At 36.5% G+C, this 15826-nt stretch overlaps 1 protein-coding gene across 1 annotated transcript; it reads left to right on the top strand.

Annotated features, from left to right (window-relative positions):
- The first annotated feature begins 296 nt into the window (after positions 1-296).
- Positions 297-11274, top strand: LOC129943194 (cysteine-rich, acidic integral membrane protein-like). The gene is made up of 3 exons (XM_056052477.1): positions 297-453; positions 10693-10955; positions 11128-11274. Exons 1-3 carry the CDS (start codon positions 297-299, stop codon positions 11272-11274), a joined length of 567 nt encoding a protein of 188 aa, XP_055908452.1.
- Positions 11275-15826: the final 4552 nt, after the last annotated feature.

Below are 15826 nucleotides of genomic sequence, written 5' to 3'. Positions count from 1 at the left end.
GCAAGAGGCAGTACCCGTGAAAAAAACTTTAAATGGCATAGGCAGGAATCGAACCCAAGACCTCTGGCATGACAGTCCAACGCACTAACCATCATGCCATCATGGAAATTCCACTATCGATCAAATATTCGCACTACAGCAGATCTTGGAAAAAAACCAGTAACTTTAAATCGATACCCACCATCCCGATTTTAAACCCGCGTATGACAGCATCTATAAAGAAGAGTTCTTAAGAGCAATGTCCAGTTTTGGCATCCCTGCCAAACTTATCCGTTTGCGCAGAATGGCGATGGAGAATGGACGTTGCTCTATCAATGTTGGATAAGATCTCACCGATCTCAGACGATATTGTCATAGTTGGAAGATCAAAGCCTGATGTCAGTGCATCGTTTTTGAGCATTGCGCCGGAAGCGAAGAAGATGGGTTTAATGGTGGTCAATGAAACAAGACCAAGTATATGCTGTCATAAAAAGCGGACATTAAACAACGACATCTTGGACAAAATTTCACCATGGACAGCTACAACTTAGAGTTAGTTGAGGACTTTGTTTACCTTGGCACCGCTACAAACTTAGACAACGACACCAGCACTGAAATTAAACGAAGAATAACTCTGCTTCCGAATAAATCAGTGCTTCTTTGGACTTAGAAGGCAATTGAGAAGTAAAGTCCTCGAGCATCTAAAATCATAATCTATAAGACACTTATCATCCCGGTTCGCATTTATGGCGCTGAGACCTGGACCCTGTCAAAGAAAGATGAGACCGTCTTAGGATGCTTCGAGAGAAAAATTCTTCGGAAGATTTTTGGAAGAGAAGATATAACGACGAACTTTACGGTCTGAACAGCGACAGTTAACAGAATCAAAGTCCATCGACTTAGATAGGTCGTGTAAAGCGAATGGACATTAACGCTCCAGCCCGGAAGGTCTTTGAATCCAATCCCGAGGGACGGCACAGTAAACGAAGACCGCGACCAACTTGTTGTGCGAAATTGGATACAGCTAGCTAGGGACCGAGCTGGCTGGAGACGCATGTTGGCTGAGGCCCAGGTCCGCCCCGGACTGCAGCGCTACCTTAAGTTAGTAAGTAAGGTGTTTAAATCGTTGAAAATAGCTAAATCATTTCTTAGTTTAAGAATTTCTAAATATGGGTCTAACAATTTACTAAATCGTTTAAAATTTTGAGCCATATTTTTAATCAATCCTTGTTTTTAAAAAAATGGCAGTGGACCCAATCTAGATCCCTGAGGAACTCCAATAAATATCAAAACATTTAGAAAATCCAACAAGGTTTCGAATGTTTATAAGTCGTAGCTGACAGAATTTCGAATATCATCCGATACATTTTTATCAATGCAGTTAGGCAACTATGCTTCGGCCAACTAAATGTAAAATGTGAAAAAATTTAAATGTAACTTATTTAACAGCTTAACATTTCTCTTAATTTTTTGAGGCAAAGAGTAAAAAGAACACGTTAAAATGAAAGTTTTTCCACGAAGTTGTTTATCGCTAACATACCTTTATTAATTTTTGTTTTATTTTCAACTCTACAATCAAAGATAAGAAACCCTGACATTGTGAAAAGTTTAACGACGGCGGGAGGAATTCCAAAGTATTACACTCTTAAGGGTTTGGTTAAGACCTCCAGTTAATAATATGTATACAAAAACGCAATAAAGCTGTTTATAATAATGTATTGAATAAAGTTGAACGCAGTTGGACACAGTAACAAATTTTCTCCTTTTTCAACCAACATCTTTACTTACTTACTTAACGGGGCGTTACAGTCCTGTGTGAATTAGGACCTCAAATAACAAACTTTTCCATCTAGATCGGTCCATAACTCAATGTTTTCAGTTGCGCATTCCAAGTTGGGTGAGATCACTTTCCACTTGCTCGCGCCACCTTATTTTCGGTCCAACTCTACTGCGCTGTACTGTGGCCGTGGCTTCCAAGATTTTCCAGGCTGGAGCTATGTTTTCCATTCGTTTTACGTGACCCAAGCATTTCAATCGTTGGACTTTTATCCTTCCGCTATACGTTGCTGTACAGCCCGTATTGCTCGTCGTTCCATCTTCTCCTTCACTCACTTTAAATGCATACGGGATCATAGTTCACGCAAAGAACTTTTCTCTCGAAACTACCGATCCGCTTTTTCTCAGAGTGAATGCTTCGTATAACAGCATGGGGATGATATATATAGTGTTACTTTGGTTTGTCGAGAGAGGGCTTTACTATTAAATTGCTTTCTTAGGGCAAAGCAACGGCCAATCGCATGACTTTGTTGACATTAAAAGGTTCGGTTAAGTTGTTTCCTTCCTATAAAGCAAACGGACAAGTTTAGCAGGGATGTCAAAACTAGACATGGCTCTATACAGCTTGTCCCTGTAGATGCTGTCATATCCGATCTTGAAATTTATATAGTGATAATGGGTATCAATTTGATGTTGTTGGGTTTGTTCCAATATTCATAGAAGTGTAAATATTTGATCAACTGTAGATTTTGTTGGTGTAAGATCACACTGATAAGGACCTATCAGGTAGTTGACGATATGCTTAAGACGCCCACATATTACGGCAGAGAACATTTTGCAAGCGATGATAAGTCCATTCATCGGACATGCTTTCTTCCGACCATATCTTTCAGATAAGTTTGTGTGTGCTCCTAACCAATGTATCTCTGGGTACTTTAAAGAAATCGGCATTCAAGCCATCTGCTCCAGCAGCTTTGTTATAGACTTCAGCTTAGATAGTGCAATCTTAACTTCGTCTAAGTGGGAAGTCCGACTTTCCTCGTCTATGTTGTATGGATCATTCTGCCTGTTTGCATAATTTTGTTCGTCGTCATCGTTATAAAGTCTGCTGAAGTGGTCCATCTATATTCTCAGCATTGACTGCGGATCGCTATGATGTTTCCTTTTCCGTCTTTGTAGCCTTCGGTTCAAGGTTTATGTACTTGTGAATTTCGTTTTACTTGTTCATTAAAAACTTTTGAACTTCATTCCTGCTTTTAAACCTCTCAACATCTTCGACCGCATTGTACTCATGATCTCTCATTTAATTCTTAGAAGTCAGTGTTTCTCTAGCCTCTTCAAGATCTAGCATAACCGGTTCTTACAAGCCTGAGCTCCAAACATGTCGTATTACACCCTCTCTCATTTGCTCCCCCAACAACTTTCCACTAGTTTTGGAACCCAGTCTCCAGTTGAAGTACTAGGCACCTGATGTCCACCGCGAGGAGGTGAGCGTATGGCTAGTAGCAGACTTAATACTGTGGATTCTTTTTATGCAGCAAAACGTGGCCCCCGTTTTTTGAAATGTATGCTTTTGGTGTATTTTAATGTTTTAAAAATAAATGTCTCTTGAAAATGAACTTTAATTTAAAACATGTTGTTTAATTTCGAAAATAAACAATTCTTACATTGTGTACCTACCTTCAACCGTGTTCTTGATTGCTCATTAAATTATGTGTACTGATGATTAAGATTTTGACAGCGAATATAATTAGTGCGTTTCGCCACCATCATCGTGAATATGCGCGTAATTTATGCATAGTTGACTCTTGACTTGATGTTGCTCCCAGTCATTTCTGAAGGATTTAACATCACAATCCAGTATCGAAGCGCAGTTAATTGGTGTATATATATCTAAGTAACAAGTAGTTATGTTATATTACTAAGCCCAAGGATATTGAAAATTGCACATGACATTGTTTGCCCTCTAATGTCCGCTTAGCAATTTCAACCAAGTTTGCTTGAATGATTCAAGAGAAAAATTATTAACTATAAGATCCTTTTAGCTTCAGCTTGAATGGCCAGAAGGAGGAACAATAAAAAAATCCAACATCTAAATAAAATGTCCTGGACCAAAATCCAAAAGTTTATTTAAACGTTTCTATTCAAATGGGTTCTCATTTTATCACAACAACAAAAAACGGGAGACAAATAATATCAAGGAATTTTTCAAAAGTGACTGGATAAAATTTTTTCATTAATTTTTTTTCCCAAGGCGACCTAAAATGTAATATTCATAGAAGACAGAAAATAAAAACTAAAAGATAAAATTCATATATAACATAATACATATACATATACAGGGATATCTTTTACAACATACATTTTCATACACATATGTAGGTATATAAGGACTTGTATAAAATGAAAATATGTTGGAGGATTCCCTTATTTGCTTATGCATGCATTGCATATAGCTTTGGCTTAGTTTTTTGCAAGTTATTGCGGTGAAATTCTGTGGAAAGTTGTCATGATGAATGCATCGGAGAAGATTTTCCTCTGGCTGCAAGATGCGACCATCTGAGAGTCAGGGAGGAGTAAAACAAGCTAGCTAGAGTAGGTTTATATACAAGACCAAAAAAAAAAACAAGTTATGTCACTGCTCCACATTTATTTCTGGAGCACACACATAATAAGGAGCAACATGGCAAAAGATCAAGATTAGAGTCATGTATCACTCTGGATTCCATTTTTCATCCCTTGAGCAAAAGTTTATTTTGCAGATAAGAAAAAGCACCCCGACCTTAGACATATAGAACACATATACCTCCACTCCACATATTATGAGAAGGGTAGTAACCTTAATGTTGCCTTGTAAGTTATTATAATGTTAAGCTTTAAGAATTAAGAAATTTGTTCTTAGCTAATGTTTCCAAGACGGTCGGCCGGGCCTTCTACAGTTAATAAAACTTCAACGTTTCTGACAAATTAAGTCGTGATTTTTTGTACTGTGTTAGATTTCAGATCTAAAATAAATCAGTTCAGCTTTAAATGAGAGTTTAATTGATATGAAGGACTTTTTTGTAAATTTTCCGTAAAGTGAACTAGGTGGAAATAAGTTTAACCGGGTCGTTCATTAAGCGCTGCCTATTTTTAAATCTAATAATACAACAAAATGGGTGTATGATATAACCGGCATTGTTTTTTTTTAATGTAAGGGTTTATCCATTTTTGGGTTTATAGGGATGGAATTCGACATCTGTAAATCAAAGTTGTTAAAACATTATTTTTGTTTAAAGATAGACATATAAAAAAATGGATCGCTTGGCTATCGAAAACCGCATACAAATTACTATAACCTAGTTCAAAAATGATGATTATGTAACAGGCACACATCGTGCTTTAAAAGGAGATTAGGGTTTACCCGTTTCACTGAGTTCTTTCGATTATATCAGTATCATCAGCATATTTTCATAATTGGACAGACGTTTGAAAGATAGTGCTCGTATTGTTGACGTGGAAGCGCTGCATTATTCTTTCAAGTAAATCGTATGACAGCGCATCCCCTTGTCTAAAACCTTTTTTGACATCGAAGGGTTCTGTTAAGTTGTTTCCAACCTTTATGGAGCAGCGTGCATTCTTATGGTCATTCTGCGCAAACGGACGAGTTTGGCTCTATACAGCTCGTCCCAGTATATACTGTCATATGCGGCCTTGAAGTCGATTAAAATATGGTGGGTCAATGGCAAATTAAATTTCTCTAGGCATATGGATTATGTTATTGCTTAAGTGAATTCAATGTTACTTCCTTACTTGATGTAGCGCTACAATCCGGGGCGGACCTGGGCCTCAACCAAGATGTGGTGTCTCCAGTTTCAGACGCCAAGTTGGTTAAGGTCCTCTCCCACCAGGGTGCGCCACCTGAGTCGCGGTCTTCCTCTACTGCGCCGTCCCTTGGGATTGGATTCGAAGACCGTCCGGGCTGAAGCGTTGATGTCCATTCGCTCTACATGACCTAGGCATCTAAGCCGTTGGACTTTGATTCTGCTTACTAAGTCAGTGCCCGCACGGTATGTCGTAATATCTTCTCCTCCATTCTCCATCTATGCGTACGGGACCAAAAAGAATTTTTGTCTCGAAGCATCCTAAGACGCTCTCATCTTTCTTTGACAGGGTCCAGGCCTCAGCGCCATAAATGAGAACCGGGATAATGAGTGTCTTATAGATGGTGATTTTAGATGCTCGAAAGAGGACTTTACTTCTCAATTGCCTTCTTAGTCCAAGGACGCAGCAATTTGAAAGAGTAATTCTTCGTTTGATTTCAGCGCTGGTGTCCTTGTCTGCAATAATATCGGTGCCTAGGTAGACAAAGTCCTTAACTACCTCAAAGTTATAGCTGTCCATGGTGACGTTTTGTCCAAAATGTCGTTGTTCAATGTCCTTTTTTGATGGCAGCATAAACTTGGTTTTGCCCTCATTGACCACTAAACCCATCATCTTCTCTTTCTTCGCAATCCTCAAAAAGGCTCCACTGACATTACGCTTTGATCTTCCAGTTATGTCAATATCATCTGCGTATCCCAGTAATTGGATGGATCTTTGGAAGATTGTGCTTCTAGTGTAGACGCTTCAGTTTTACATAATTCTTTTCAGAACAATGTTGAAGAAGTGCATCGACTGGTCTAAAACCTTTTTTGATATCAAATGCATCGGTGCGATCTTTTCCGACCTTAATAGAGCAGGGTGCATTTTCCTTCGTCATTCTGCACAAACGAATACGTTTCACAGGGATGCCAAAACTAGACATTGCTCGGTATAGCTCTTCCCTATAAATGCTATCATACGCGGCTTTAAAATCGATAAAGAGATGGTGGGTATCGATTTAAAGCTCCTGGGTTTTTTCCAAGATCTGCCGTAGTGTGAATATTTGATCGATAGTGGACTTTCCTGGTCTGAAGCCACACTAATAAGGACCAATCAGGTTGTTGACGAATGGCTTCAGACGTTCACATAATACGGCAGAGAGCAATGTCAAGGAAACTGATGCCTCTGTAGTTGGCGCAGATTACAGGGTCTCCTTTTTTATGTATCAGGCATACTATGCTGAGATTCCACTCATCGGGCATGCTTTCTTCCGACCATATTTTGCAGATCAGTTGGTGCAGCTCCAGCAGCTTTGTTTCACTTAAGTTTAGATATAGCTATCTTCACTTCGTCGAGGCCGGGTAGGCAGAATTGTTGATGTGCATCTCCGAGGTTGAGTGGTTCTATCTCCTTACAGCGGAATTCGGTTCGTCATCGCCGTTATATAATTTGGAGAAGTGGTCTTTTCATATTCTAAATATAGACTGTGGTTATACTACGATGTTCCCTTGATCGTCCTTACATGCTTCGGTTCGTGACTGGTAATCTTGGGAGGTTTTTTTTACCTTTTGGTAAAATTTACTAACCTCATTCCTCTATCTCCCCGATCGCGCGCTTCTTATGCTCTCTTTTTTTTAGTCTAAGAAGTCCATGTTCCTCTCTCCTCTTCTGCTCATAGAGCTCGCGAGCAGCTCTAGTCCTTTTGTGCAGCACCGTTTTTTATTCCTCTTGTTTTGCTGCGTGCTCTTCCCGGAATCGTCGTCAAAACAGGAGCTTCGCTGTGGTGGCCGTGTGAAACCTAGCACTTCAGAGGCGGCATCTCTGATGGCTGCAAGGCAATGTTCTTAATGCTTAATGCAGGCAGCATAGGACTCCTTAGGAGGTTATTAGAGACTCGATCGGAAAAGGACATGGCAGTCTCTTGCGATTGTAGCCGTCTAACGTCGAATCTTCTCACAGTACTTCCTTGTTTTGGTTTGAATCGGCCCCTCGGAATGTTCGGATACCCTGTATACCGGAGAAGTGTCGTGCATCGGTCGCAATGTGGTCAATCTGGTTGACGGTTGATTGATCAGAAGATTTCCATGTCCCCTTGTGGATATTGAGATGTATGAACTGCGTACTAGCTACCAGAAAGTCTCGCCCCGCAGCGAAATCGAATTCAATGTTGAGCTTTCTTAAAAAAAAATTGTGCCAAATTTTCGATGCGACCTAAAGTTTTTTTCACGGGTACTGCCTTTTGCGGTAATTGACAAATTCTCCAAGAGTAATTCTAGTTGTGAAAAGTGCTTTCTCACATGCCGTTCGGATTCGGCTTAAAACTGTAGGTCCCCTTTATTTCTGGCAACAGTACAGTTGTCAGTAACTAGGCCCTAGTTCTCAAACGGGCTGTTTATTTATTTATTTATATGCAATAAAATCCATCTATATGCCTTTTGTACGTCCTAGTTTGGAATATGCTTCAATTGTATAGGATTCTCATAATAAAGTTTCTAGAAATCGTATTGAGAAAGTTTAAAAGTCTTTTACAAAATGTTTACTTCGACAACTTAGATGAAATTTAGATTCAATGCCTTGTTGTTCTACAAGATGTACTTTAATTGGTCTAAACTTTTTAGAAAATTGGCCAATTGATAATTGTGTAATGTTTGTTCATGATAATTGTCTTACCACATAAAATGCTGCGATTTACTTAATCTATTAAATTTGTATGTTCCCCAAATATATATCAGATAAAGACAATATCATATAGTTAATTATGGTTTAAATGGAACAATTTCCAGCTTAAATCCGAGGTTTATACTTGTAAATTTCGTTTCACTGGCTCATACATTTTTCGAACTTCCTTCCTGCTTTTGAACCCCTTAACATTTTTGACCACACGCTTCTCATGCTCTCCCTTTTTCCTTCTGAGAAGTCTGTGTTTATCTTGCCTCTTCTGCTCACAGAGGTCATGAGCCGCTCAAATCCTTCTATGTTATTCTATATGATCCCTTTATATGCTGTAGAAAGAAAGAAATCCAATACACAATCTCTAGCCCTGTTCCTATATAAACAGAATGTATTCAAAGCTAAGGGCATGACAGACTTTCTTGAAAACATCAACGTTTACTTTAAGGAACTGTTAATATTACTAAGAGATCCATTAAAAATTCTACCATAAAAATCATGAAACAGCTATAAACAAGCTTCCTCAGATGTTTCAGAAACTAAGTATACAAGCTGCCTTTCAAATGATTAAAAATGAGTGTCAATATTGTAAAAAGCCGAGTGCTAAGCCTCGAGAGCTAATAGTGGCCCAGTTACCGAATGTACAACTATTCCCTTTCATAGGACCATTTTCGTTTATAGGGTATTGACTACTTCAGTCCAGTTGAGATCATCTAATGGACTGAAAACTTTAACATCATTTAACTACGATATAAAAGTGGTTAAAAAGAACTGGAAAACATCACAGCTGTATGCGGGTCGCTTCTAGAAGTGATAGGTAAGTGAATACCTTCCTAAATCAACTCAATGGTTTATTTCGGTTAAACCTATACAAATGACGACATTATCCTTATTGTGGACCGAAATAGTCCTAGAAACTGTTGGTTAATGGGTCGCATTATTCAAACTATAGTTGAAGAAGAAGTTAAAGTAAGAAGAGCTACGGTATTATCCAATTCTGGAGTTTATGATAGATCGGCGGAAACGTTAAACTGTGTCGACATATCAAGGAGGATTATTGACAGGTGTAGTGTGAAAGTAAACCCGTAGTTTTCGAGTACCCAAAGTACTAAATTTATCGAAACTGTCGGCAGTATCTCACTAAACCTAAATCCCCTTTTTATGCTACTAATTGTTCAAATTGGAAATTGAGTCTGTCACACTCATGTAATTTGTGCTTCCCTCAAAACTTTAAGCACTTCAAATATAGTTCTTCAAATATTAAACAAATTTCTAACCCACTTAATTGACAATCATTTAGAATTCTAAACCGACACCGACACCAAATTTATACTATGGACTTTTCAACTCAACAAACATCAACGGTTTGCCATATCAATCTCTCACCTTTCTATTTCGTATTAATCTTTCACACAATAATACCCCAATTGGAATACCGTTCATAGACATAAATGAACATATAAGGAAACCAAACAAAAAACGGGAACATATACGGTATATAGCCAATAATAAGGAAGCAAATAGTCGGACTTCTGATGCCTAGCCTAATTGAAAGCACTTAATGTTGATGCATTAATAACGAGCTTAGCAAATGCAATCGTTTCGAAAAATAAAACGAAAAAGAATAAAAACAAAAGGAAATCGAAAACGATGTAGTGTTGCTCTGTTTTGTTTGAGTTGAATCAATTAAGGCAATAGAAGACCAAAAAAAGAAAAACCTTATATAAAGGAAGAACTTGGCTAGAAGCGGTATTGATTGAAACCCATGTGTGACAGTTCATGGTAACACAACAACTCTCTATTATAAGCTAAGTAAAACCTCTCTTTAACTACCTTGTCAGTTTTTAACTTCCTCTATCTTACCTAGGTATACATATCACCTATCTTCTTTTTGTTTGGTGTAGTTGTTGCATTTTAAATATAGAATTTTTATTTATAGGTTTTCCTTTCTTAGGATTTGGATTTATTTTAAAAGAAAACAAAAAAAAAGGCGGGTTTTCCATGTTAACTGATTCTTATTTTATATTGGGAAGTAAGTTAAGACTGACTAGACCGATGAGTTTGACAAGACTGTTGGGGCGAAGGAGCCCGATTAGACCGTTAAGACTGATAGACTAATGAGAAGTAATGAGTATGACAAGATTAAGAGACTTAGACTGAAGAAGTCGACGAAACTAAAGAGACTGACCATATTGACTTCATTAACAAGACTGAGCTTATAAGACTAATCTGACTGAAAAGATTGACAAAATTGACGAGACTCATGAGACTGATGGAAACGATGGGAATGATGACACTAGGGAAATTGGTGAGACTGAAAAGACTGTATATATATTGTCGAGACTGAAGAAACTATTCGGACTAGTGCTGCTGACTAGAGAGAATGACATGACTGACGAAACTGAGAATGCTGAAAATTTGAAGAGGCTGATGAAACTAAAGACATTAACGAGACTGATAATGACAAATCTGACGAAATTGACGAAACTCATGATGCTGATGTGACTAATGAGACTGACAAAACTGATGAAGCTAATGAGACTAATCGGACTGAAAAAGTTGACGAGATTGACAAATTTGACGAGGGTCATGCGACTGATAAGACCGATAGGGCTGATAAGGCCAACGAGATGGGTCGGAATGGTGAGACTCTTTATATTGTAGACACTGAGAAAACTAATGAACCGGTGAGACTGGTGAGACTGACAGGACTTACAAAACAAAGAAGGCTGACAAACTGAAGAGATTGATGAGACTAAAAATATTAACAGGACTGATAATAAAAAAGCTGAGGAGACTGACAAAATTGACGAGACATATAAGTCTGTAGATACTGATAAGGGCGATGAGACTAACTAGACTGATAAGGATCGTGAGACTGATGAGACTAATAAGACTGTTGAGACTGATGAGACGGATAAGACTGATGAGACTGATAGGACTGATGAGACTGATGAGAATAATGTGACTTATGAGAATCATGAGACTGATGATACTGATGATTAGATCGATGAGACTGATTTATGAAACTGATGAGGCTGATGAGACTGATGAGACTGGTGAGACTGACTGATGAGACTAATGAGACTGATTAGATTGAAGAGACTGATGTGATCGATGTTATTAATGAGATTGAGGATATTGACTATGTAGACTCAATTGAATACATTGATTTAATTAACGATACTTAATAAATCGACAATGAATCTGACGAGATTAAAGACACTTAAAAGTTTAATAAGACTTATGAGACTTAGGAGAATAACTAGATTAATGAAACTGACAAGAATGATATGCCGAGATGAATCAGATTATCTAAACTGAGCCTTTAGTTTTCTTTCAACTCGTTTGAGCCTAGCCGAAAGAAAATACTCGACGTTCGATCGCGAACACCTCGCAATTTTCAAAAACGTTAACCATTTTCGGTATTACGTGGAAGGTAGACAATTTACTGTTTTTACCGACCATAAGCCGCTCACAAACGCAATATGTTCCAAAACTGAAAAATCGCCAATTCAAACGCGCCACTTAGAGTTTATCACAGAATTTACTACTGACATTCGTTACATCAAAGGCATACAAAATATCGTCGCCGATACTTTATCGAGATGAATTGATCCATTTCAACAATGTCAGTATTCCAAGCCTGTTAAAAGAGCAAGGAAACGATGATGAGCTTAAATCAATTTTAAAACTGTCTAAAACATCTTTCAAGTTAGAAAAAGTAAATATTAAGATAAATGACGTTGAAAAATAACGTTATATATGTGCCTGAAATTTTTCGACGAACAATTTTTGACAACCATCACAAACTATCACATCTAGGTTCAAAAGCAATGCGAAAAATAATAACAGCAAAATACTTTTGGCCTAAAATGAACAGCGATGTTAACACATGGAAAAAAAGTTGTATCTCTTGTCAAAAGTCAAAAATTTCCATTCACACTACTTTAAAACACGGAACTTTTCCAGTACTGGAAGGTCAATTTTCGCATATTCATATGGATTTGGTCGGTCTGTTATCACCATCTCAGGATTTCACTTATTTACTAACCATCAAAGATCGTTTTTCTTCTTCGCCAGAGGTCATTCCGCTGAAAAATATGAACGCTTCCACCGTTGTATCCGCTTTCGTAAAAAACTGAGTTTCCAGATTTGGAGTTCCTCAAACGATCACGACTAATCAAGGAACGCAGTTCGAATCAAGTCTGTTCAAAGAAATTTCGGAAACTCTCGGTACAAAGTGGATCCGAACTACAACGTACCATCCTCAAGCGAACGGGTCTGTAGAAAGGTTTCACCGACAGCTTAAAAATTCTCTACGCGCTCACGAAGACAAACAAAATTGGTATTCGAGCTTACCTTGGACTCTTCTAGGTATTCGTTCCCCGATAATTGACGACATTAATGTAACGCCTGCACAACTATTGTACGGACAAAACTTACGATTACCTGCAGAACTTATCGAACCCAAACCGTTAAATCCGATTTTACTCGTTAAATTCGTCGACAGCTCGAGATATCACTCAAGTAATCTCGCAAACGCGACAGTGTTCTGGTAGGAATCGCGAACAAAAATCCATATTTGTACCAAAAGATTTGAAAACTTGCAGACACGTTTTTGTTCGGGAGCAGGTAGGCCGTGGAAGTTTGAATCAACCGTACAAAAGTCGATTTGAAATAATTAAAAGATTTGAAAAAACGTTTTCAGTACTCATAGATAATAAAGAGCAAATAATATCTATTGATAGACTTAAACCAGCTTTTTACGTGAAGGACAATGATCCACAACGAATGAACAAACGAGTTACAAACAAAGTAAAATTATTGTTAAGCCTTCTGCCAAAACTCACTGTACAAGCAAAATTAAAAAAAAAAAAACATTATTAAATGTACAATAAAATAAAAATAATGTAAAATATTTAAATTATAATGAATTTTCAAATAAAATATATAAATTATAATGAATTTACAAATACAAATATTCAAGTTATAATAAATTTACAAAACTCTTGTACGGCGGGGAGTGATGTAGAGTTTACATTATTAATATCCATAGTGTAAACCCACAGGTTAGTTCAATAACTTATTTCTGAAATGATATTTTTATTTCTAACTGTACAAAAAACCAAATGCCATTCTTTGATTCGAAGTGTACCAAAACCCATCGCTGCCCGCCATAGTTTTTCCTTCTTTCACTTTTCCTGTGGCTTGGTAGCGAGACAGACGTCTCAGTAATATAAAATAAAGACAAAGTATTTGGTATTGAATTTATATGGCATATTGTTATAACAATTATAAAATTTTATTAATAATTATTCATTTAAATAATTGAAGGTAACTTTTGTTAATATACACATTTTTGACTGATAAAATAATAATGCAATAAAAAAGACACAGACGATATTAAGAGACTTATGCGAATGAATAGGAATAAGAGACTGATGATACTAATGAATCTGATAAACCAGGAAATATTTTAAGATAACCCTGTTTGTCAAATTTAATGTTAATTACTTAGACTTTAAAATAATAAGAATATTTAAGCATTTTTTCCTATATATGGTCCAGTTAACTATGAAAAAACTCATAGAATAACAAATTACAAGCCAGCTCACAACCACAACAACGCGGTGTGCCTGGCGAGTGTTTTATGTTAAATAAACCGCCACAATTCATTGTGCTACTTTATTTTGAATAAATTAAAATAAAAACACACATTTCCCCAACACCTAATAATCTACCCAAAATAACCGCATTTTCGACGAATGGCGCGGCTATACCTTCATCAAAACCAAGTTCAAAGCAATTATTGTTCATGTTCTATGGCAATTAACCGGAAGGTAATGTTGTGTATACAAGTTGAAACTATGTTGATTAAATGGTCGTATCCATACACTTCCGCAGGAGATTTAGAACCGTCATACGACGGCAAAGACTTGAAGTCAATGGTAATGTGACATCTATCCAATGCCATTACGACAACAAAACATCAAGTTTTATTAAGGTTAAAGCAGTAAGTAGTGTATTATCACTTCTTCCTATAGCGCCCACGATAGTAATTATTATCCCTAGAATCTCAGTCGAAAGAACACGGTGAGGTGATGTGGCGAATTGATATCGCACGTCTTGATGGTTTCCTTCACCTAGATTTCATCACTCAGCAGCCCTAGACTAACAAAGACACTCCCTAGACCCTACCTACCTAATTTACCTTAACACGAATCAGATTCGAGAAATTGATTGCTTTTACGCGCGCCTAGCCTGCTCTTTGGGCCAGGCAAAATTAATTGCCACAGTACAAAGGAGCCAACAAAAACGATTAGACTCAACTCATGTAGCATCTTAAATGTCGGTCGATAAGGAAGAATCTTATAGATATTGTGGCGGTGGCAAAAGTGAGATTTCTGATGGATTCATTGAAGTTTGCTTTTTTTTGATGAAATTAGGAAATAATTTTTTATAAATTTGTTTTTGATGTAAGGCGGATGATGATACATCAGATAAGTTATCATGATTTGTGAATGATATCGACTTTTCAAGTGACTTGTTCTTATCTGTTATTGGCTATAAAATGAGAGAAGTTTATAAAGACTCTGTATTAGAAAATATGTAAGAAAGTAAACATAGATTCAGGTAAAAAAAAGTGTTGAATGAAATTAAAAGCTCTTAACTTTGTTCAAACTTAGAAAAAACATTAACGTTCGATCTATCTAGATTTTACCAAATGAATAAATCTGAAAATTTTAAATTTGAAAAAGAAAATCAAGCTCAACTGAAGCTATATTAGTTCAGGAAAACAAGATATTAGAAAAAGCAGATTTATTTAAAAGACCTTAAATCTTTCATAACACTTAGGTGTAGAACCAAAACTTTAAGTTCAGTTTTGGGAACAGTAGAAGCTTCTTAAAAAATACATCTTCACAAATTCATCATACAATAAAAACACAAATAATAGACTAAACTTCTTAATGAAATAAAAAACTGATTAAGTTAATTTTTTCATAAATTTTATATAGGAGGTTGTTGCAATCGGTCCGTTTAATCAAATTGAAAATATTGACACTTTTCGACATTTCAAGTTCCATAAAGAATCTTAATCAATATAGTTTTATACATTCTGTGCGTGCGTATGTTGGTTCAAAAGTTTGGAATACCATTTTTCGTCATCCATATCTCAAGGACCAGTAGTAATATCGACTTCAAATACATTTTGTTCTATACAGATTATAACACAGAAATATGCAGAAGGGACTTTTAAAAAAATATCAAGAACCAAAAAGTCAAGGAACTTCAGTAAAATTTGAAATTAATTAATGCGACGTGTGAAATAAAAAATTGAATTAATGTTTTTTTATTTTATTTTATTTTCTTTCATTAAATTTACTTTTGTATGCATATTTCTTTTACTATTAGACATAAAAACCAGAGAAATTATTAAATTTATTTTTGTAATTATTGCTTTACATATTTTCCTTGAAAAATTTCTTTATTTCATTGACTACAAAAGTTAGAGAAATTAAATTTTTATATGCACAGTTTCGTTCTTGTTGATTCT

This window comes from Eupeodes corollae, chromosome 1, assembly GCF_945859685.1.
Source record: "Eupeodes corollae chromosome 1, idEupCoro1.1, whole genome shotgun sequence".
Taxonomy (NCBI): domain Eukaryota; kingdom Metazoa; phylum Arthropoda; class Insecta; order Diptera; family Syrphidae; genus Eupeodes; species Eupeodes corollae.
The sequence above is the reverse complement of the archived record's forward strand: the minus strand, read 5'-3'. Positions and strand labels throughout refer to the sequence as shown.